Source organism: Numenius arquata, chromosome 4 (assembly GCF_964106895.1).
Source record: "Numenius arquata chromosome 4, bNumArq3.hap1.1, whole genome shotgun sequence".
Taxonomy (NCBI): domain Eukaryota; kingdom Metazoa; phylum Chordata; class Aves; order Charadriiformes; family Scolopacidae; genus Numenius; species Numenius arquata.
In genome coordinates, this window is record NC_133579.1 from 27,589,881 (window position 1) to 27,613,521 (window position 23,641).

Below are 23,641 nucleotides of genomic sequence, written 5' to 3' on the forward strand. Positions count from 1 at the left end.
ACTAGCTGGTCTGTTGGGTACCCATGAAGTGGATAACAGGACCTGGAATCCAGGCAGGGGTGCTGGGAAGGCAGAGGTCCATGCAGGTACTGAAGGGATCCATGAGTGTGTGCTTGTGAACCTGGAGAATGTTGTGTGTGTGTGCGTGTGTGTTTGTGTGCCTGCACCAGCGACCTTCTGCTTCTCCAGCTGAGGACGAGAAGGGGTATTGGCTGGCTGTACTTGTGGTTTACTTGAGTCCTGTATGTATGACCTGTATGCTGCCTTCAGTAGCACCTTGTCTGTGACAGTCTGCATGACCAGCCATGTCAGTGTCCTCTGCATCTGTGTGTGTGTGTCTCCAGGACATCTGCTCAGCTTTGCTGCTGGTTGAGCCTGCAAACAGAAACACGTCAGCTGCATCCCTGAGCCTGGGCAGAGGCCTCAGGTGGCTGGGCACTGGACTAGGGTCCAGCAGCCAGGCAGGAGGGTCCTGGGGCAGAACAGCTGGAGAAGACAGCTGCACTTTCTTATTTAACATCACTTAACACCACGGATACCACAATGATTGGTCACAATCGTTTAAGAAATTCTGTTACTCTTCCTATTCTTTAGTATTTTGAAATTTTGAAGCTTTGGGAGAAAATTTCACCAAAATTCATATGCTTAAAAATAATTCTGCCGCTGCTAGACATGGAATAATTGCAGCAGACACTGATGCCCAAACCTTGTGAAGGCAGAAAGCTGAGACTCTGAATGTGAAACAACAGAGCTATTCTATCCACTGGTCTCCAAACACATATTTACAAAGAAGTCTGATTCTGCCCAGGTATGTCCAAAGCATTACTGCTGACAGACTTCATAGACTGAGTTTATAGTTTTGTTCCAAGTATTATTTGCACAAGAGGTTTAATTCTTAGGTATTTTATACTCACAGAAGCTGTACTGCTTCTGTCATACAAGGGTACTTTATTACTGTGGCTTTAGAAATAAAAGCCGTGTCAGTATGGCTTATTCCTATGTGAAAAGGGAAATAAACTCTGCTAATATAAGGCATTTTTTCTTCCATTTACCAAATTTACATGAGGTTAAATTGCTGTAACTATTTCAGACACAGAAAAGCCAGACCTAGCTATACTAGTTTCATGTTACAAAAGCTGTGTGTAGGCAAGGGTGAAAAAACTATTTGTTTATGTAATAAAAATGTTTATAAATATGTCACCTGAAACCAAGGGAAGGAAGATCTGCAGGTTCAGCATTTTCCTGGAGAAACTGGCTGCTCATGATTTGGACAAGCATACTTGGATAAAAAACTGGCTGGATGACTGAGACCAAAGTGTTCTGGTAAATGGAGTTAAATCTAGTTGACATCCAGTCACAAGTGGTGTTCCCCAGGGCTCAGTACTGGGCCCAGTTCCGTTTAATATTTTTTTCAATGATCTGGATGAGGGGATCAAGTGCACTCTCACTAAGTTTTCAGATGACAGCAAGTTGGGTGGGAGTGTTATCTGCTTGAGAATAGGATGTCTCTACAGAGGGATCTGGACAGGCTGGATCAATGGGCCAAGGCCAATGGTATGAGATTCAACAAGGCTGATCGCTGAGTCATGCACTTGATCACAACAACCCCATGCAATGCTACAGGTTTGGGGAAGAGTGCCTGGAAAGCTGTCTGGCAGAAAAGGACCTGGGGGTGTTGGTTGACATCTGGCTGAATATGAGCCATTAATGCTCCCAGGTGGCCAAGAAGGCCAATATCATCCTGGCTTGTAATAGAAATAACGTAGCCAGCAGGACCAGGGAAGTGATCATTCCCCTGTATGCAGCATTGGTGAGGCCCCACCTCTAATACTGCATTCAGTTTTGGGCCCATCACTACAAGGAAGACATTGAGCTGGTGGAGTGTGTTCAGAGAAGGGCAATGAAGCTGGTGAAGGGTCTAGAGCACAAGTCTTATGAGGAGCGGCTGAGGGAATTGAAGTTGTTTAGTCTGGAGAAAAGGAGGCTGAGGGGAGACCTTATTGTTCTTTACAACTGCCTGAAAGGAGGCTGTAGGGAGGTGGTTATCAGTCTCTTCTTCCAAGTAACAACCAATAGGACAACAGTAAATGGCCTCAAGTTGCACCAGGAGAGGTTTAGATTGGATCTTAGGAAATATTTCTTCACCAAAAGCATTATCAAACATTGGAACATGCTTCCCAGGGAAGTGGTTGAGTCGCCATCCCCAGAGGGATTTTAAACATCTGTACATGTGGAACTTAGCAATATGGTTTAGTGATGGTTTTTGTCAGTGTTAGGTTTTCAGATGGACTCAATGATCTCAGAGGTCTTTTCCAACCTAAATAATTCTATAATTCTACACTCAATACCTCTCAGAAGTCCTTCATCTATCAGCACACCAAATCTCTGTTTACATGGCATAGCTCTGAGAAATGTCTGCCTTCACCACAATGTAATTTGTTACTCTGGTAGGCAAGAAGTTTCACTGCAACAGTAATGTTCACATTAACTTCGACGTGTTGTTGGGTAAGGACCATAATGAAGACATTTTTCTAGTGAATAAAATAATCTTAAGAAATTCCAAAAATACTAAATATCTATTAACCTAAATATTTATCAGTATTTCAGTCTGCTCTATGTAAATGAAAAGTATGTCAACGACAATACTCATTGTAGTTAAAGTGTGTCTCATGAGAGGCACTAGTATCACTACTTTTGACCTGTTCAGAAGTCCTTAAGGCATTTTCTTAAATTAGTCAAATGGAACTTTAAGAGAAAAACAAAACATACCCCTTTCTACTTCACTTCAACCTGTACGGGTTTAGTTGGTTCTTACATTGCTTTTTTAATGTATAATTCACTAGTTGCTTGGAGCAAACATTTGTTTTCTTGGATGTTATGGAATCTGTGCTCATAGCTTTGAGTCTTTTGCCAAAGGAAATGGTAGCAAAAGCAACCACCACAGAGATAAAGGGCTAGATACTCAGCAGTTTCACATTGCTATTCCTCTTGTGAAATCATTAGAGCCATGCTAATTTAATAAAGCTTAGGATCTGTCAGAGTCACCTCAAAAATACTTCTTTGTGGATGACATTTCTCTTGTTCAATCCCAACATCCATAATAATACAATAGACAATGAAACAGTGCTCAGCTTATTTTTTAAATAAACATAAAAAGTAGCACACATCCCTTTTAGAAGAGTGTAGAACTTAACCTCTTTTACTTACGTCAGAATTGGATGCATAAGGCAGAGATTTGGCTGGATTGACACGGAAAGGAAAACTTTGTAACATTTATTAGCAGGCAGAGAATACCTTTGGTCACTTCAGTTGTATACAGAGGGGCATGGGAAGGACCCATTTACCCATCTACCCCTTAGCCTATTCCTTACTTGCTCGTTCATAAGATTCATGGGTGCTATATTTGCTTTAAAGCCTACCCTTTGCTTGCACAAACATTTAGATAGTACCTTTCAGCCTAGAGCTGCCATTCACGTCTGTTTTCTTTCACCAAATAATCCTTCTTTTTTTATTGATTTTGGTAATAGTCTTGTTTCTACTTCCCTTACTATATTTGCATTGTTGTGTTGTAGTTATTTTGTTGGGTTTTTTCCTCAGCTTACGGTTAAATGACAAGGAAAAGCATTTCTCATGTTGTGGGAAGATGATAGTATGGAAGTTTTTAATTTTTCTGAAATCACAGGTGGTTTGTTTTGGTAGGGAGCAACACATTATAAAGCCACTCTTGGAATCAGTTTTTGGTAAATATTTAATGAAGATGTTGGGTGAAGCAGAGTGACTCCTTTGTTTGGAAGATGGTAGGCAACACCTATTTTTTCTTTTATCCCTTACACAGGAAAATAGTTGTCAGAATTTGAATACAGCTATTGTTCTCATATCATACCTTAGGCTAAAGGTATTTCAATGAGCAGATTATGTCTTTGTCATAATCTCCATGAGAGAGACCAGAACTTGAAAAACAAGGTCTGAGAAATCAGGATATCAAGTGTAATAGGCTGGATCAGTGTGAAAATGGATTAATTACTAGGGACTAAAATTAGTAACTTGCTTATTTTGGAGCTGTGTGAAAAAAAAGGCAGTGACAATATCTAGAGACAAAGTAGAACTCAATACTTGCAATAGATTAAAGAAAGCTTAGCTTGGCATTGTCATTAGCCAATAAAAGGAAACTTGTAGTAGTAGTAGCAGTAGTAGTAATACTACTAATCATAATCATAATCATAATAGTTGTTTTTATAATTTAGGCTAAAGCAAATTTATTTCTTTCCTAAAGGAAGTTGACACAATTCTTTTTTTTAGAAGAACTGATCTAAAAATATTAGAAGTCTGTCAACAAAAATAAATATGATGAAAGTGAGGTGACAATTAAATATTGAATTAATGATATGATCCATGACTGAAACCTTCAAAGACCTATAAGTTCTGTAGTCATGTAGTAGGTCTGGAACCCACTATGAAAGGACATCTGCAATACCCAATGGGAAAATGACTATTGTCTCTTGCGAGTAAGTTTGCTTATGCTTGGTAATAGACTTTCCCAGTAAGTGTATAGAGAAATGAGTAAGATCAAGTCAGTTGCTATCATTGGTAATTTTTGTTGGTCATCTATAGTTCAATAGAGGAAAAACTGAAACAGATATTCTTCTTCTAAGTTAATTGTCAGTCAATCATCATCTGTCTCAGTAAATCAGGGTTAAGTAAAGCTGATGACTTAAGGATTTCTTGCTCTCATGTATGGTTAGAATGTTGTTGATGCTTCAGCCTTGTACTAGGTGGAAGTTGACTACAACCAAGTAAAAACTAATCAAAGGAAATGTGATTTCTCTTGAGCTAGAATCATATTAAGCATAAAGTGCAATAAGACTCAACAGATTGCAGGTTCTGACTACTTGTGTTTAAGGTCCAATGAATTAGATCTACTGCTATTAAAACATGCTATCTCCATGGCATGAGGATAGGATTATCCACACCACAAGTCTGAAATAACAGAGGCAAGCTCCTCTTAATAACCTCTGACCCCTGTCATTGCAATTGAGGCAAAAATTGTGTGTCCTGTACGAATGCCAAGATGTCAATAGGCCCATAGGGAGGTTGCTGTTGTAATGCAGTTTCAATACCTGTCTCAGCTGCAATTAATATCTTGTGTGGATGAACTCTAACAGCACTTTGATTAGGCTTCAGTGGAGCCACAATGTCATCCACAAAATGTCTCATATACACAGTGTACGTTATGACTATATTTCAAGGAATAAATTGCTAATAGTTCATGATATAAAGCATTTCAGGTATGCCCAGACCAAGGTGACCTAACTTCAATGCTTTTGAATATAGTGTTATAGACAGTGACCTTATCATCATTAAAGAAATAAAGAATAAGGATATGAAGATAATGAGGGCTCGGTTTCTCTACAATAACTTTCATTACTGTGAAAGACTCACTTTCTTTTGCTGCAGGAGACACTTATTCATTTGTAACATTTGGTGCTTTCCTATTTTATTGTTTAACTAAACAGAAAAGTCCAGACCAAAGCCATCCTGCTGTGTATCCATAGCGCTATTCAAGACATGACAAAAATATGCCAGAGATCAATTTTACCAACACCTGCCAGCTGCTCAACAACATCAGAAGTAAAATACATTCATGCCTAAAAACTCACAGAGGAGTTGAAAAGGATGATAATACTATCAATTCCCAAGCACAAAATAAAGACCTCATTGAAAATGGCTACTGCCTATCCTGTATTAAACTTCTAGCAGTTATATTTTACATATATACAGGGAATGCTCCCTTTTGGGAACAGTGCAGTTTATGAATATGTTTAAAGTAGTCTTAGTAATAAATAACATGCAACTGAGATTCAGGATTAAAAGAAAAAAAAACCAAACATGCTAAAAGTATTTGGCAAAAGCTGTTTCATAAGGGTTTTCTCCTTCCTGAGAATGGATGTGATTAGTTTTTAAATAATGTCCCAATAATCCTGCTAAACTGTCTTAAAAATCAGCAGCTGGCAATTTTCTAGGGTATTGTCCCAGAGTTAGGGCAACCAGATTACCAAAAATACAAACAGAGGCAATTTGCATTTGACTTTCAAACATAACTGACAGGTGAAATCTATATAAAGCACGCTTCACAGATTTAATTATCAATGAAGAGAAGTCTAGCTGATTTAGGCCTTACATTCACAATTAATTTGAGCCACAGGTTTCTGACTGGTGTTAAATTAGACCCTGGCTAATTTCACACTAGTCAAAAATCTGGTGTGAAATTAACCAGGGTCTAATTTAACATAAGATCTTGCACTGCAGGAGCAATTCATATGCTTCAGTGTAACTTGAAAGCATTACAGTCTAGATCCTATTACAATTTCCTTTCTTTTTTTATAAGGTCATCTTTTATGAAAGAGCACAGGACCTTGGAGCTCAAATACCTTCCACTTCTATTTAACTAATCATTTTAATAATGCTCCTTAATGTAGCAAGCAACAGTAATATAATGAGAAAGAAGCATGTATTCTCCACTTAAAAGAAGGCGTATTCAGAGGATAATTGCAGTTCACAGTATATAAAACACGGCGTTCCTTAAATTTCTTACTCACTTGTTTCTGTGGCTGTAACAGTTATGTTGTGCCAAGAAGCTATCTCTCGGTCCAGAGGTTTAGTTGTAATGATTGTTCCATTGTGTTCATTGATGCTGAACAATCTCTTTAAATGCATGCCGTGGACAATAGAGTACCTGCACCAAAAAAAGTAAAGAGATTCCCTAATACTGAAATGTTCCATCAGAGGCAAGGACATAGAAAGCTATTGTCAGTTGAGAAAACAGAGCTGTGCATATATACATATAAATGTGTGCTGCAACTCAGAAATCATGAAAAATGTACACTTATAAACATTTAAAATTCACTGCTGCCAAGATCAAAGCTCATCTTTTTATAAAACTAAATATGTCTCAGATCTCTATTAATATGAACTGAATCTGAAATACATTATTCATTCTTACTTCTAAGTCAGGATCACAGCAGGTGAATGACTTCATTGCAAAGAAACAGCAAAAGTGCCACTTGTGAAATGGATAACACTAACAGCTAAGCGGAGGTATAATGGCAAATCTGTTTTATCGTTGCTGACATGCTCTGATGCCAAGGGAACGGGCATTATAAAGACAGACAGACAACTACCTGTAATGAGGTGACACCTAGGCAGGGTAAAAAATCCTAATGCAAGAGATGATTGCAAATGAGTCCAGTGTTCCTGAGTCTTCACAGAAAAGGCTCAGGATGCTATGTCTGTATATGGACATGCGCATGTGCACATACATACATACATACCATTCAAACTGTTAAAGTCTAACGATTGGTCACAGGCCAGAGATGGACTGAAAAAGATACCGAAGGTATTGGTTCAAATGGAAAGGATATTTACCAATTTTTTTGATCACATATAGAAAGAGACCTTATATGTCAATTCCTAATAGAGTCTATTTCATGGAAATAAACCTGTTTGAAGAGTTGAAAGGTTCTTACCATTCCAGTTTGGAATTCTCACATGCAACTATTCCCTCTTTGATTGTACCTGTAATACTTCTTAACAAAGTCTTTCTATATCCTGTTGGCACTTAGGACTCCAGCTCAGATTATGTGCCAGTGGTTGGATGACTCTCTAACTTGTTATTTATAGTTACATTTTTTTTGGTTTTGAAAATCAGTAAGAGGACAAATCGACAAATCAAGGAACATAACACAGTGAAAGTTCTTATCATTTGAGCTTCTGACATCGGTATTTTGCTTTGTTTGGGGTTTTTTTTGGTAACCTGATTCTTGATATATAATTTTCAGAAAAATCTATGTTGGATATTTTTAGTTATTTTTTATTATTGATGTAGTGAGGTTTTGATACATGTCTTTTTTTTACTCTTTGTTTGTTTGAAAACTGGGGTCCACAAGGTAACACAGCTGTTTTTCTATATTATGAGCAACTGCTGTCCTTTATGACAACGTTTTCAAAATTAGATTCATATGCATGGAACAGCCCAATAAACATATCTTTACATTAGAAGTGGCATGCTCTATTTTAAAGATACTCAGTGATGCAATACATGTGTCACTGTTTTGGGACTATGCAGACATATTCACTTTGTAGCAAGTTTCACCAAAATACTTCAAACTAAGAAGTCATGGATATGCATTAAATTTAAGTGTTTCACAGGGGATTTTTCAGTCATCTAAATAAACCACAAGACAAAGCCTTTTTTTGGGGGGGGGGGGGAGTACATGTCTATTTTTATTTATTTTTATTTAATTTAACCTGACTAGCTCACTAAATAACAGTAAATTAATGTGAAAACATAACAAATGGCCTTGAATTGATTAAATGTATGAAGTTGTAACTGCAGGTAGCTATATATACATATATATATTTCAGATATTAGTAATCTACACACCATAAATTGTGTCTCATCCCTGTACCCTAGATTGTCCAAATTGCACTGTACGCAATGACACCAAGTAACTGAAGATGCTATTTTTATTATAAACCCCATATTAAAGATTAGTTGCCTGTTTTCTCGCTTAAGAGACAGCAAAATTATTTTGCAAAAATTAAAAGCTAGGGGGGGGGGGGCTCCTTTTATATAATATTTCTGTGGGGCAATTGTGGTAGATGTAGGGAATTGGTAAATTTTTGGTCATGCTGAGCTGAGCAGATTCCAGTGGAGCTGTTCTGTGTCTCCCTCCCAGCAGTGAGTCCTTCTCTCCATATTTCCAGGAGTTATTGGCAACAGAGTGACACACCTCCAGGCATTACAGGTTTGGCTATGGTACCCTAGCTCTACTGCTATTCAAAGCGTCTTCCAGGCCACTGTTTAAAACATCACCCAATCTCAAGGGGATTACAAAGATACACAAACAAAACTTATTTGTTTAGATTTTGGGCTAGGGGTCAGGTTTTAACCTACTGTATAGTTTTGGCTGGGACAGAGTTACTTTTCTTCATAGTAGCTTAGATGAAGATATAGTTTGGATTTGTGATGAAAACAGTATTGATAGCACAGAGATGTTTTAGTCTTTGCTGAGCAGTGCTTACACAGTGTCAATGCCTTTTCTCTTCTCACGCTGTCCTGTCAGCATGTAGGCTGGGAGTGCACAGGAAGTTGGGAGGGGACACAACTGGGACAGGTCGTTCCAGTTGACCAAAGATTTCCCACACCATATGACATCATGCTCAGCAATAAAACTGGGGAGGGTTACTGTTGCTTGGGGACTGTCTGGATATTGGCTGGCTGGTGGTGAGCAATTGTTTTGGGTTTTTTGTTTTGCATCACTTGTTTTTCTTGGGGTTCTGTTGTGGTTGTGGTTGTTTTCTTTGTTTCTTCCTTTTTTTTTTTTTTAAGTAAACTGTCTTTGTCCCAACCCATGGGTTTTCACACTTTTGCCCTTCCAATTCTCTCTCACATCTCAACGGGTGGGGGAGTGAGTGAGTGGCTGTGTGGTCCTTAGCAGCCTTGTGGGGTTAAATCATGACACCTAGAATAACCTAGGCTATCCTACTGAAAGCACAATTAACTGTAAGGTAAGGAACAGAAATAGCTTTCAGAAATCCCAACTACATTTTATATTTGAACCCTGTTCACATTGTAAGTTAGGTACCTGACTGGACAGTCATCATCATCTGGATCTCTAGCAGTTACAATGCCCACCAGTGAGCCACTCATAGCCCCTTCAGCAATCTCCATCACATAGTTCTCCAAGGTGAAAACTGGAGGTTCATCAGCATTTTGCACATTGATTTTGACAACGGTTTTGTCTTCAAACGGTCCTTCTTTCAGAAAGCGGTAATCGATGTACCTGTTTACAACTTTTGCTCGAATACTGTATCTCCTCTTGCTCTCATAATCCACTCTCTATTAAGAAAGAAACAGAGCGAGCTGTGGAATATTTCTTTCTTCACATTTGAATTAAATACAGTTCAATAAGTGGTGTGAGATTAAAGGCAAGATAGTGAAAACATTATTTCACTAATGTTTTAAAAGTAGCTATTGCTAAGATTTCATTTTTATGTTAAAACCACTTTAAAATTAAACTGTGCTGTGCCATTGTTTACTTTCACATGTAAACTGGCTTTAATGTTACAGTTAAACAACACTGTAAAAGAAGTCTTCCTGTAGAACATCAGCCCTAAGAAAAACAGCTTCTTCTATTAGTACTTGTATTTCCAACATGAGTGTAACCTTACTGAACACTATTCTTCAGTCGTACATAAACAATGCGACTCAGTAAATCTGTGGACATTAAGCTGAGTATGTCAACATTTAGTCTCTAAACCAAATAAATTCCAGACAGCAACAAAGAGTGTTTAATAAACACATAGTTACATTACTATTTTAGATAGTCATTATCTTCTGTAATGAAAAAAAGAAATTCTAAATATATAGCATTCAGTTCTTAAGGCTTATGGATTTCACTGAACTATCAAATTCTATCATCGTTTCAGATGATGAACAGATGACCCAGAAGTCTTCCTATATGATTCCAAAATAAATCACACAGCATCAAAGCCTCTTAAATACCAGTTTATGAATTAAGATATCTTTTTGAGTGTATAAGCTATGTCATAACAAAAACTCCACTGTCTATCTAATACTGTAATACATTCTGGCTAAGTTTAACAGGAGGTGTTGGAAGTGAGGAAATATTGTGTACAATTTATTGATAAAGATTTTACAGTGATGCACAGAAGAGAGACAACATTTTCTCACAATGGAAAGCACAGCTAGACATAACATTGAGATAATTTGACTGCCACTCTTGTATTTCGCAGTGGTAGGAATAAGTAAAAAAAATAAGTAAACAGAAAGAAAAACACCTTTCTTTTTATCCCCCTATATCCCAATCAAATCACAAAGCCTGAAGAAAGAAAAAATAATATAATAATAAAATAATAGAATCCAAAACAATAGGCCTTTTTTTAACATTCAGCTTGCTTGAGAAGGGTTTTTTTCAGTATTTTGTGATTTTTTGAGAGGTTTCTGAGATCTCACCTTTTTTAATAAGATAACTCCTTCTTGAGTCTCATTGTTAGTAATGATGTCAAAAACACCTGTGCTATCTTCTTCAATGAAATAATTCATGGCTGCATTCTCCCCTATGTCACTGTCTTCTGCGAAGACTTTGCCTACGGTAGTGCCCACCGGAGCCTCTTCAGAGACGTTCATATGGTAGAGTCCTAAAGAAACAAATACTGGCACAGTTTAGTGATCTGCCATGGTTGACAGCTGCTGTACTTATGATGGCCTGAGGGTCTCAGAAAGTTGGGGAAAGCCCCCAGCTTTTATTAGAGCAGTAGATCTAATCCAGCAATGGATAGATCTCGGGGGCAGGGGATGACAGCCTTTCCACTCATGAGTCCTCCTCTTTAATCCCCACTTTAGCAGTAAATAAAGAACTAAGGAGAACCACCAGGGTGAAAAAACAGTGGGAGCAGCACTTCCCAGCAGCATTTCACTACTTTTTCCTGACAGCCCTGCTATCAGCTCCGATGTCTGCTACAAACTCCCTGGACAGAGTAGGTCACACCATTTGCCAAAATGTTTACAGTATCTGTCAGCAAAGAATGAAGAGAGGAGAAAAAGAAGTAAGGGGAGTGAAAATGGTACTAACTAGTCTGTTGCCCAGATTTTAGGCTTAGGTAGAGCAAACTATATGGAAAGCAGTTTAGTAAACCATTTTTCTCCAAAGCCTAGCAATAAAACCAGCAGGCCTGAGGTCTTTTGGAATGATAGATTTTCTTTTCCTCTTTGTTTTTGAGCTTTTCTGTGGGATTTTTTTTTTAATTTTATTTTTATTTAAATCTGCACAGTGAAGCCGAGTCACAGACCTGTTCTGATAAGACCCACCAGCGAACATAACAGAGCTACAGCGGAACTAAATTTCTTCAAGACTTCAACTACTGTAAGTAGTTTATACTTACGCTGTTGAAATTTAGGTGGATTGTCATTGATGTCGGAGAGGTTGATGGTAACAGTAGCTGTTGCTGAAAATGCCCCTGCTTGCCCAACCATATCTTTGGCTTGGATGATGACCAAATATTGATCTTTTGTTTCTCTGTCCATTTCGGAAGCCATTCTGATGACCCCTAAAAATGAAAATCATTATATAATAACATATAATAGTCCCTTTTTTTCCTAACATCTAACTATATTATAAGGGCATAAAATGCATCATTGGACACAGTTATGAATTTACATTCTAGACCATGCACAGCGCAACTGTCCTAATACTGGGAATTAGTACTCATGGCAACATCTACGCTGTAAGACAGATCCATTCTGCATACTTAGAGTTCTGGAGAGAGAACACACCATATATCTCCTCTACCATATATAACTATCTTTCTTCCTCAGAAATCAGGATTTTGGAGGGATGTTACATATCGGTGGTTTCTCCAACATAGAAATAGGAACGTCACATAATGAGTCATAGAGCTGTTAACCCAGAATTGTTCCTAGGTCTATTTGTTGGGTGGGGTAGAGAGAATTCAACTCTTTTCTTTAGCAAGATAATTTGCTAAATATATTGTTGATTCTCTAGAGAGAAAGAATTTCAGCTTCTTATGGGAAAGAAAAAGTTGTGTTTTTTTTTTTTAAAATCTAGGAACTACGCAAAGATGTACAAGTGTACAGTGGTATCAGTTGATCTTTTTGTTGAAATGAAGAAAGGGATTTTTGCTTGCATCTGCTTTATGTTAGTTTATGTATGTTTTCAAGTTACAAGATCATTTGTAGTACCTGTCTTTGGCTCCACAGAGAAATAAGGCTGTCCCTGAACGAGACTGTAAAGCAGACGGGCGCTATTCCCATAAGAAGGATCATCACCATCTGTAGCTGTTACCTGTATAACTGAAGTACCTCAAGGAAAAAATAAAATAGATTATGTTTATTTTCTTCTTGTATAAATTATCTCATAATTACAAAACATAAACTCTTTAAAACCTTTTAACATACCAGTTATATTAGCAAACAGTTCTGAAAATTTACAAGAGAAAATGGCACCTTGCAAAATTTATCATTAAAAAGTGAAAATAATTCCCGGGCAACTATTCGTGTTGCATTCAATTTTTGAATAAAAATAAAAATAAATGACTTTTCAGCAGTATATGTTGCTTAAAACACTACACATCACATACCTTTTTCCCTAATTTCTGATATGTGAATGGAGTGAATCAAATTGTTTCTCCTCCCCTTTTATATTGTTCAAAGTATTTTATGGAAGTTTCCCATGCGAATAAGAAAACACAGCCACTTTATCACCAGTAGGCCCACTGGTGATAAAGAAATTAATTGTTAGCAAGCAAAGCAGCCAAGAAGTATAACAAGGCTCTGATAACATTTTTTATTCTTGAGTCTTTAATGAGCCTGTCCCAGTACAAGAGTGACAGCATATTCCCCAGTGCAAAACCACAGCAGAATCAGTCTGCAGAGCTTGATTTCACCTCTTGCTGAAGCTGGTTATATCCTAGATACAAGATTGACAGCAATCTCATGGCACAATTAGTGCTGATTTTCCTTTAAAGAAAATATTTGCAGTAGCATCATTTTGTAAGGCAATAATTATTTTTGTCTTTTTTCCTCACCTAGGTTCTGCTTAAGAATAGAAATATCACTTCTTGTGAGGAACAGCAGGAAATCAAGCTACTTTCTAAAACTTTCTGGAATACGTTCACATGGTTGCACCTACTTACCAATATAGCTGTATAGTTATGCTGGAGAAGAAGAGAACAAGAAACGATGGAGTGCAAAGAGTTAGACCAGAAACACCTTTTTTATGACAAACTCTAAGTTGATACTTATTAAACAAATATATTAATTTCTGAGTTTTCTAGCAGCTTAATAGTTTTATTTCTACATAGAAATGAAGATGGCTTTCTCATATAAGGATATGACGAATGAAATATTTTGATTATTTAAATTTGATTTTTTTTTGCATTTTCTTTCAGTTTATTCAGCAGAACTTAATCTGATTGCATAATGCATGTTATCTTCTCTCAGAGTGAAGGCACACTAAAATGATATTAATTGTCTCCAACTTTTGGAGTGATATGCCTTTCAAAACATACGTACAATGTCAAACTTCTGACATTTAGGTATGTATTAGGTGTATGTATAGATGCATACATATATAGACTGCTCCCTATTGCTCTGAGAAATGTTAAAGATAAAAAACCAGATTAATATTTAATCAGGGCACATATATGCTTCAGAAATAACAATAGTTTTAATAAGACTAAAGAGTAAAGGAAATATTCAGCTACACAACTGTTGACTTCATATCAATTTCAGTCTGTGGAGAGTGTTCTAATACAGGAAATTTATCCTCCAAGACAATTTAGCACAACTAGAATGTAGTTACTTTGGAATAAAAATAAAATAGAGTGCTAGTTAGGAAGGGATCAAAACCTATGAATAATGCAATAGGTACAGTCTGTTATAAAAGCCATTTTCTACTAAATAAACGCAAGTGTCCACAACTACGTTTAGAAATGGACTTGTTTACAGCACCACATTTAATAAATCAGGGATAAAATCCAACATATATAGAACTGAAAAGTTATCATTTCAGCTTTTGTGTATCTCACTCATTTAAAGGTAGATTTTCCTTCTGCACAGTTTTTAACCATTAGAAAGAAATATTGAATCAAAACCAGTATTTGCTGCTTCTCTTATCCCCAGCCGACTTTTCTGCTTGTCTGTTGACTCTTCCAGAGTACAGCAGAAGGCAGAAGCATGGAATTTGCCCAGCTGGGTTCAGGAAGATGCAGCTGGTGGATATAATGGAAAGGTGAGCAAGCAAGGGGCATGTGGTAAAGAGGGAGCCAACCTGAAGGGAAGTAATAACAGATCTGTACTCTCAGAAGGAAGCCTTTTTCTAAACTGGGGTGGCAGGAGACCATGTAAAAAGAGGACTATGGTTTCTCACATTATTTTAGGACCAAGATTTCTTAATCACTCTATGAACCTCTATATTAAATATGTACTATGTAGTAAGCAGAAGAAAAATGTTATCCTGGGTTTTGAATACTTTTTCAGTTTTTAATTTTTCACTGACATGAAGCTTGTATTTCTTTATAAATTTAACCTGCAGCAGAAAAAAGCAGGCCATGTGCTGAATGTAATCATGTTTACCTAGATATTTATATTTGAATGATAGAAATCAGAGTGTTAATATTATGTACTCAAAAACTCCAAAAAGCCATTTTTTTTGTAGTCCATGATTGGGAGAATAATTGAGCAGATACAAATAATATCTTTTTAAAAAATCAATTAACATAGAACAACCCTCTCAAACAAACAAACAAAAAACCCCAAACCCCACCTCATGACATTGCATCCATGATGTGATATAATTGACAATCAAACTATGATACAGTTTCACAACATTTATGTGAAAATGAGTATCATGGTAGAGACAAAGTGAATGAATATGTTTGTGGGCTTTCAAATATGCATTTTTGTATGTGGGAGTCTGTGTGATGTTGATATACAATTTAACTCCAAATATATATTTTATGTACACAGAGATGTCTTAAGCTGGATAGTAAACATGCTTATACATTTTTTGCTTTTTATGAGTTTTATTTAAGGCACACTGTATTTTGCTAATTGCTGTATTTTTTGTTGCTACAGCCTTGGTTTTACCCTTCTTGGGCAAAACAAAGTAGTGTCATTTATATGTGACAGCTTAGTAGGTAAACTATAGGGCCCTCATATGGAAAATAGTTATTAATTTTTCTAACTAGAGCTTGAAATCTATAAAAACGTTAAGTAGTGATATATTATTGCATCTGACTCTTAACCATTCCATCAGATATACTGCATTTGGACAAGTTTAACAGCTACATGGAAGACACTTAATGTAAAATCATACCAAATGCCTGAGGGAAAACTACAGTCCTGTGTTCTCAGAAGAGAGTCCATTTGCTGACACACTTTTCATTTACTGTGAGACTTGCATATAAAATCCTAAGAAAATTTAGTACTGAAAATAAAAAAGAGCTAAGAAAGAAGTAAAATTTATTCTAATTTGTTAGCACATTAGTATATGCATATATTGATATTTGTACCTAACTTTAGGCAAAATTATCTGTCCATATTTTCTGTTTTTCTGCGATTCTCTGAGGCAAGTGGCCAGCTGTGAATTATTCTCTCCTTGTTTTCTTACTTCCAGACAAAATGTACACTAACAGTGAACTGCTTTCCCAAGTATTGACTATGCTTCCTGAGCATGTTTTCTGTGAGGAAATTACTAGGAGATCCCAGGTCTAGCATCAGTGAGATGAACTGCTACTAGAGAGCTCTGAAACAGAGCTAAGGCCAAGTCTCTCTATTGCACAGTATCATTTAAACTAATTCTGGACTACATTCCTTATTATCCAAGAGGATGTTCTATTTTACTGGGAGAAAAACACTGATATAATGAGCCATTACAGTACCAATGCTGTTTTAGTTGGTTACTGTTTCTATCTACTGAGAAGTTAGAAATTTCCTTGTACGGATTGATGCTTTAGGATGCGCACTGAAGCAGGTTTCACCTCAGAAGTGCAGTCCCTACCCTTTGAGAAGCAGGGCAAGTGAGCCCAGAGACGTCCTTATGGTGTGTGGCTCAGCTGTTTCACATGTTGGAGCTGACTACTGTTAAGGTATATACTATTATACACTATTCCACTACATTTTATATGCCAGACATACACATTAGTGTGCTTCTAGTGTAGTAGTGTCTACATGGGGGAAGTAGGTGAAAGAATGATCTCTGAAATAGCTATGGTATTAGTGCTAGAGAAGTCAAACACAAAAGAAGAAACGTAAAAAATATTTCAATACCTGTAGGACTGACTTAGATTTCCATATCCTACACTGCATGATTGCAAAGCTGTGAGTTTACTGCTTCAGCTAGGAAAAGTCTAAGAGACGAGGCACACAAGAATCTGGTTTTATTTTTCACCCATTCTGACAAACAGGAAGTGGCGTTACTTCTGATTTTTTTAATAATTTAATATATTTCTACATTTTACTGGAAACTTTTTAATCTTACAGGTATATCACAAAATAAATTAAGTCTTTGCAGTTTAATTAATGTTATAGTGAAGTGATATGGTATTTTAGGAATTTAAATATATAATAGATGACACAGTAGATTGGATAAAGACTGCTGAGCTTCTCATTTTTAGGGTGTCAGTTTATAGCCAAGTCAAGTCAATATAGATTGAAACTTCTCATCTGTCAGCTGTTTGCTGATGTTTTCAGGTGAGAAACAGAGGTATAGGGGGAAAGATTATTACTGTTGTTTTTGTCCATAAGTTTTTTTTTTTTTTCCATATAACCATCATTAAGACAGGAGCTTATCATTAAGACAGGGAAAAAAATGGAAGGAATCCATAAGTCAATTCTTTATATACTTCTGTGAATGGTTACAGGTCTGTATGAGTATAAATCAAGACATATTAAATTGTTTTTAAAGGCATTTTTATAAGAGACCAAGTGTCTCATAAACAATGCTTTACCACAGGAAAAAAAAAAAAAAAAAAGGAAAATCAAAAAAGGGCATTGTCAAAGTCCTAAATCTGTGTAATTGTAGAAAGGAACTATGCCCATTACCATTATTACTGTGAGCACACACAAAAAAAAACAGACGCAGAGCTCGTTGGCAAGATACCTGTCTGCTTGTCTCCAAACCTGAGGGAATGAGCAAGATGCAAAGGCTAGAAATCTAGAAATACCCTCTGAACAAGCAAGAAATTCTGTTAGAAAAAATTATTTGACCAAGAGCTCAAATGCAGAAGTCTTGAGAAAGTGGCAGTGAGGAAACAATCATATGCCCAAAACTGATTCCCCTGGTAGAAGATGGTATAAGCAGAGTGACTCTGAAATTAGTTGATTTAATTGATGTCTTTTGTAGCTATAGCTGGTAATGATGGTGAGCTATTGCTTCCTGGCAGAAATTAGGATACTAACCCCACTTTTGATTAGACCCCAGGCATGAAAATTCTTTTCTTGCAACTGCTATCCAGGCTTGCAGAGGAGTATGAAGTTTACAGCTCCCTGCAAAAGATTCACTGAATCTGCTCTAAAAGTATAACAGGTAATGCTGAATGCATAGTTTTTATCACCTTTTATGATCACTGATACTATTAAGTTAATGACCTAATTAATTAATACAGTTTTAAGTAGCACAATATTTGAACTTCTTTTCAATATTATTTGCAACAGAAATAACCAAAAACGATGGAGTTAGGAGTTTAAAAGATTACTGGGATTCTTTCTGTAAGACTTAAAGAATGCAATATTCCTTTCATTTTGAAGATATTTATTTGGAGAGAGCAGTATTTATAACACACTTGTTTATGTCAGCTGCATTCATACTTCTTTTTTTTTTAAGGATTTAAATGTATGTGTATACATATTTTGTATGTATATGTGTATGTACATATACACCTATATTTGTCAGATGTTAACTTTGCTTGATATTTGTATTAAGTTTCTAGATACATGACAGATCCTATTACACATCTGTTTGACTGTGTGAAGGTGGGGAAGAAGAGGTACAGGGCTTAAGTTGTTGCTCTTGACAGGAAAATTACAATTCCTGTGCTTAGGAAATCAGAAGTCAGTCCTTCACTGCACACCATCTAACATAAAGAAAGAGAAGCTGACTGATGGAAAAGTGGTTTTGGCAGTGTAAGTAGGTAGGCATCATACATGGGTGAGGGTATTCATCACATCAGCCCCACATCAGCTTCATACCATTCCTGTTCTGAACCTACTACTTATAGGAAGGAAACTATCCTTATCCTTGGGGATGAAATTGTGTATGCTACTTTTCTTTCAGGTTGGTAGAAGCCTGAAGAGCTGACAGGTTGTAACAATAATCATACATGGGCCAATTTTCTAGAGACTAGGGTGCTATACTGATTGAAAAAGTAGCAAAATCTGTCAGCCCCATATCTTCTTTGCAGTGTTAACTGGATTTTGTACTCTACCTATTTCAAATGGTATTGTTATATTTTTAAACAAGTACCAATTTCAAGCCTGAATCACTGATGGGAAAGACAACTCTACAGTCAATACAAGCATGTATCCAGATTCTATAAAATGTACATGTAGGTACTCAAATATTTAAAGGCAAGGATGTTAAGTAGAGGTATGCACAACCTTCAGTTTAAGCACATACCTTTGCAAATTTCCTAGCTTGTAAAATAGTTAGCTTCCTTCTCACTGAAAGGTAGTCTATAAAATATGCTATTAAAATTTTATATCAATATAGATATCTAAAAAATAATCAGGAAATAAAGTTCAGTTCACAGCATGTCATACCTTCAGGTGACATCTCTGGAACAGTGGCCACATAAGGTCCATCCAAGAATTGTGGTTCATGATCATTGATATCTCGAACCTTGATAATAAATTCTGATTCAGTTTCAACAGGAAGCTGAGTGCTCCTGCTTATTGCTTGTGCTCTTAGAGTGTAGAAGGATTTCTTTTCTCGATCCAGCTTTTGTGTCACATAAATTTTGCCATTATTTTCATCAATGGTAAAAGTGCTTCCAGCTCCCTCCCCAGTCAAAATGTATTTGAGGTTGCCATCCTGCTTGTCTAAATCCGATTTCAGCTGCAAGTATAAAACAGAATATAAGCCTCGTTTTGGTAGGAATAAAGTTTTGGAATATCCATTTTAGGTATTGTTTATTTTCATTTTACAGTGAAACCTGTCACTACTGAACCTTCTTTAAAAGAGGGTACTGTCACATTTTCAGCCAGTCATGGCTCAGTTTTAAAATATTGATATAACAGACATAATGCATGGTAAACCTGGGGGAAAAAAAAAAAAAAAAAAAAAAAAAGGTGCTTCGAAGCCACTTTGAAGTAAAGAAAATGAATCTAAGTACTTATTTTAGATCATTGCTTTATCAGCTCCCATAAACTTCTGCTGAAAACAATGCAAAGGTCATTAAACTTTATCTATTTCTTTTTATTACCATAAATGCAAAGTGTACTGTTTAAGTTTTATATATTTTTTATACTCAGCAATACTAAATTCAAATATGAGAGACAGTGGTGTTCTACTTCTGTTGAAATATTAAAGACATTAAAAGCCATTCTGTGGTATAAGCCTATATTATTTATTCTAAAATAAATTGATAGATATTTTCCATTTCCTTCCAGGATGATCTGCATCCTTTGTTGTCTTGCTAAGATAAGCTCTATGATGATGATTCCTCTGATGAAGCTGAGCCCTGGAGACCATTGCAGTCCAGATGCATTTGTTCATGCCAACAAAACAGTTCTGTTAATGTTAACAATATGTAACAGTATTTTTTTAATAGCAATAACTCAATTTCTTAATTCGTCAAACAACCACAGTTTGATTTTATGGGAACAGTAATATCTATTGTGTCGTTAATGCTCTAATTTTTTCTCTATATATCTTGAGTTCAGAACAAAAGATGTCAAAATCTCTAAGAGCTTGGATAATCTTTGAAAAATCCAACATAAAAAAATAATAGTTTTATTCAATCTACTTTGCCTATAAAGCAGCAGGTTTTAAATGCAAATAATTTGTCTACCTGTTGACTTCAATAATCTCACTGTTTTGCTTCATGCTTATTGTCCCTACAGCTCGGTGTAGGATATGAGGCCATTTCCCTATTGGATCTACTCAACATATTTTGTAATAGCTTCTGAAGTTGCAAAAATCATTTTAGCTTTTCTTTGGAACAACACCCATGCCTTTTGAAGATTTTCATAATGCATATTTTTCTGCCTGCATCAAATGGATAGTTTATTCAGAATGTGACCGGGACACTACTCTGAGACGCAAGAAACAGTTTTGAGTTCCTACTCTGAATTCTATCAGAATATTTAAACCCTAAATTATAAAGAGTTAACTCCCCTTGCCAGTACAAAAGAGAGAATTTTCAAGGCTAGAGAGCTTAGAGCCATTTAAAATATGAACAACTTAAAGTCAAATGTTTTCAGCATGAATAGCTGTGTGTAAAACATGGGGCAAGTTCATCCCTTTATGAGTGGTCTGATCAATCTCATTTTAACACCGTCCAAATTCGGCATCTGGCTAAGGGGCAGCACAGATTTCTTCTCATCCATAAATCTTGGTTTCCTTGTCGTGAACCCAAGGCCGTGGGAAAAGTGATGAATATCTAGATCTTTAACCTAAGATGAGGTTCAGATGTGATCACAGAGTGCATCAAATCCTTAGAGACTGGAAGCATGCCTTGAACTGTCTGTTTAGACATAACCAGTGTCAAACCACTTCACTCAGAATCATTTATCCCTGAAAGATTTCCATGAGCTTGACCGTGTTAAATGAGAGGTATCTTACAGGTGGTATTTGCTGAGAAAGCGAGCACATCGAAGGTTTTCAGCTTACCTGTTTTATTAAACTAGACACAAAAGAATAAATAGTCTTTCTCTTGTAAATGAGAACCATGACTGACAATTTATGTACTTGCCTTTATATTAATCTGCCATTGCAGTGCTGATAGACACATTTCTTTTTCTTAAGCATGATAGTGGAAAAGGATTCATGAGCCTATGTTAAATAAAACCTGAAGATTGAGCTCTGAATCTGACTGAGAAAGGAAGTTGATATGGAATTGTGACTTAAAACCAAAGACTTTATACCTTTGTATTTTTGTTGATGCAGTTTCATTCAGGGCCTTATTTACTAAAAATTTGTGTGTTGATCATAGACTGTGTCTTCATTTACTGAAAGCAGAGCATATTCTACTCAATAAAAAGACACAAGTAAATATATCTGATTGACAAGGGTTAGACTACAATAAATTAACCATATTCTTCAATAAAAATTCCCCATAATTTACCAATGAGAAAAAGAAAGGCAAGATTATGAAATTTTTCTAAAGTTGTAGGAAAATACATGCCATTTATGAAGTTGCTTTTACAGGACACTGTTTTCCAGCTATGGGAAAAGTAATAATAATTAAAAAATTAGTATGTCTACACTTATTCTTTCAGAAGTGAGACATCATATACTTCCATAGTAGTTCCTTTGAAGGGGTTGTGAAAAAGTAATTAATGAATTTTGAGCACTTCACCCTTTGGGCCCAATTAAATTTTAGTGCTACTTAATTAGCAGTTAAACTTATTTTGGTTCATTCATCTAGAAAGTGCCTTAAAGAAAAGAAAACTAGATATCAAGATTACAATTATTTCTAGCATACAAAAATAAATAGTAATAATAAATAATAATAACAAATAATAATAATAAATAATAATAATATGCAGAGAGAGAAAGGGGCAGATAAAGTCTCATTAAGACAATTATCTTAAACTACATTTTTTAAGGAGGGTGAAAAATAATTGCTCTTTGTGATAAACCTACGTTAATCTAATGAACCATGCAGATTCCTGTAGTTTCTCAGTGGTAAAAGGATTTAGTATTAATCTGGTTCATTAAAAATTAATGAGGGGTAAATCAGCTGCTACTTAGTGTAATAGAAAATCATGCTAAATACTGTTCGTAAACTACACTGCATTCTGTATGGGTGCTTTGATGCAGTGCCAAAAATAGCACAAGCAAATTGCCAGATGTTGATAAATGAGTTCTTAACTTTCATTCAGAAGACAGGAAGGAACTTTTCAGCTTGATACCTTTGTCTGCTGTGTATGAAACTAGTTTTAGTAACAGAAAGAATGTGAAGTTTCCTTAAGAGCAGACTTAGGTGCAGGAAGGTCCTTGGTACTGCCATGACCTTCAGCTCTTGGAGTTCTCTGACCCTAAGTCAGGTCACAGAAAAGGAGAGATGCTGTGCTGCCTTATTACAGCTCCCTGAGCTCCTCTTTCTACCTTTCATGATATTTCCAGCTCACTGGAGATGCTTGGTCTTCCAAGTCAAGGTAGTAAGCTGCTAATGAGCACATTAAATCTAACCTTGTACTGTCTTTGAGTCATTACTTATCATACCTGTCCAACATACGCAGGCAACATTGAAGTCTGTTCCTCAGTTACAAAAAGTGGTTCCCATACCCAGCCGCGTTTTACTCTTCGAACTGCTGTGAAAGCCTGATCCGTGTTTTGAGTACTGCAGTTCTGCGTGCTCAGAGAGCAAGGCCAAAGTTGCACTAGCATCAGCGTGAGAGACAGCAATGCGGAGAAATTCATTCTGAACCCTTCTTTCAATCGGTTTTCATCTGTGAGAGAGGACAAAAAAAACCCAACAAACTTTGACAAAGCATCACTTTTGTCTTTCCACTTTTACATATTCATTCTGTGCAAATATAAGAGCTGATTTGCAGTGTTAAAACCCCCTTCCCTCTGTAAAAGTAAAGAGCTGAAACAAAGTCTGTTTCTGATTAAAATGGAGATTCTCTTAGAGACTCTGGCATGAAAGTCAAGTGTTCAACTCTCCTTTATGAATATCCTACACAGGGACTCTCTATACAAAAAAGGGAAATCATCCTTCAATTAATTCATCTTCCAAATTAAGCTGGGTAATTGTATTGTGTAGCCTAGGAATAATTTGATTGGAATAATTGTATGTTTCTGCTTAGACAGAGCTCATTTTGAGCTGCAGTCACAGAACTGCCTGAAGGGTGAACATCTAGCCTTAGCGCTCC

The 23,641-nt window shown here is 36.3% G+C and overlaps 1 protein-coding gene across 1 annotated transcript in view; it reads right to left on the bottom strand.

The window, feature by feature from the left end:
• LOC141464012 (cadherin-19-like) overlaps positions 1 to 23,209 on the bottom strand; it is a 42,639-nt gene extending 19,430 nt beyond the window's left edge. The window contains exons 1-7 of the mRNA XM_074146732.1: positions 22,989 to 23,209; positions 19,361 to 19,655; positions 12,782 to 12,901; positions 11,965 to 12,129; positions 11,036 to 11,220; positions 9,645 to 9,898; positions 6,597 to 6,733 (exon numbers count right to left, since the gene is read on the bottom strand). Coding sequence (XP_074002833.1) covers positions 6,597 to 6,733; positions 9,645 to 9,898; positions 11,036 to 11,220; positions 11,965 to 12,129; positions 12,782 to 12,901; positions 19,361 to 19,655; positions 22,989 to 23,186 — 1,354 coding nt within the window. The 5' untranslated portion in view covers positions 23,187 to 23,209. The remainder of the gene's footprint in view (positions 1 to 6,596; positions 6,734 to 9,644; positions 9,899 to 11,035; positions 11,221 to 11,964; positions 12,130 to 12,781; positions 12,902 to 19,360; positions 19,656 to 22,988) is intronic.
• Positions 23,210 to 23,641: the final 432 nt, after the last annotated feature.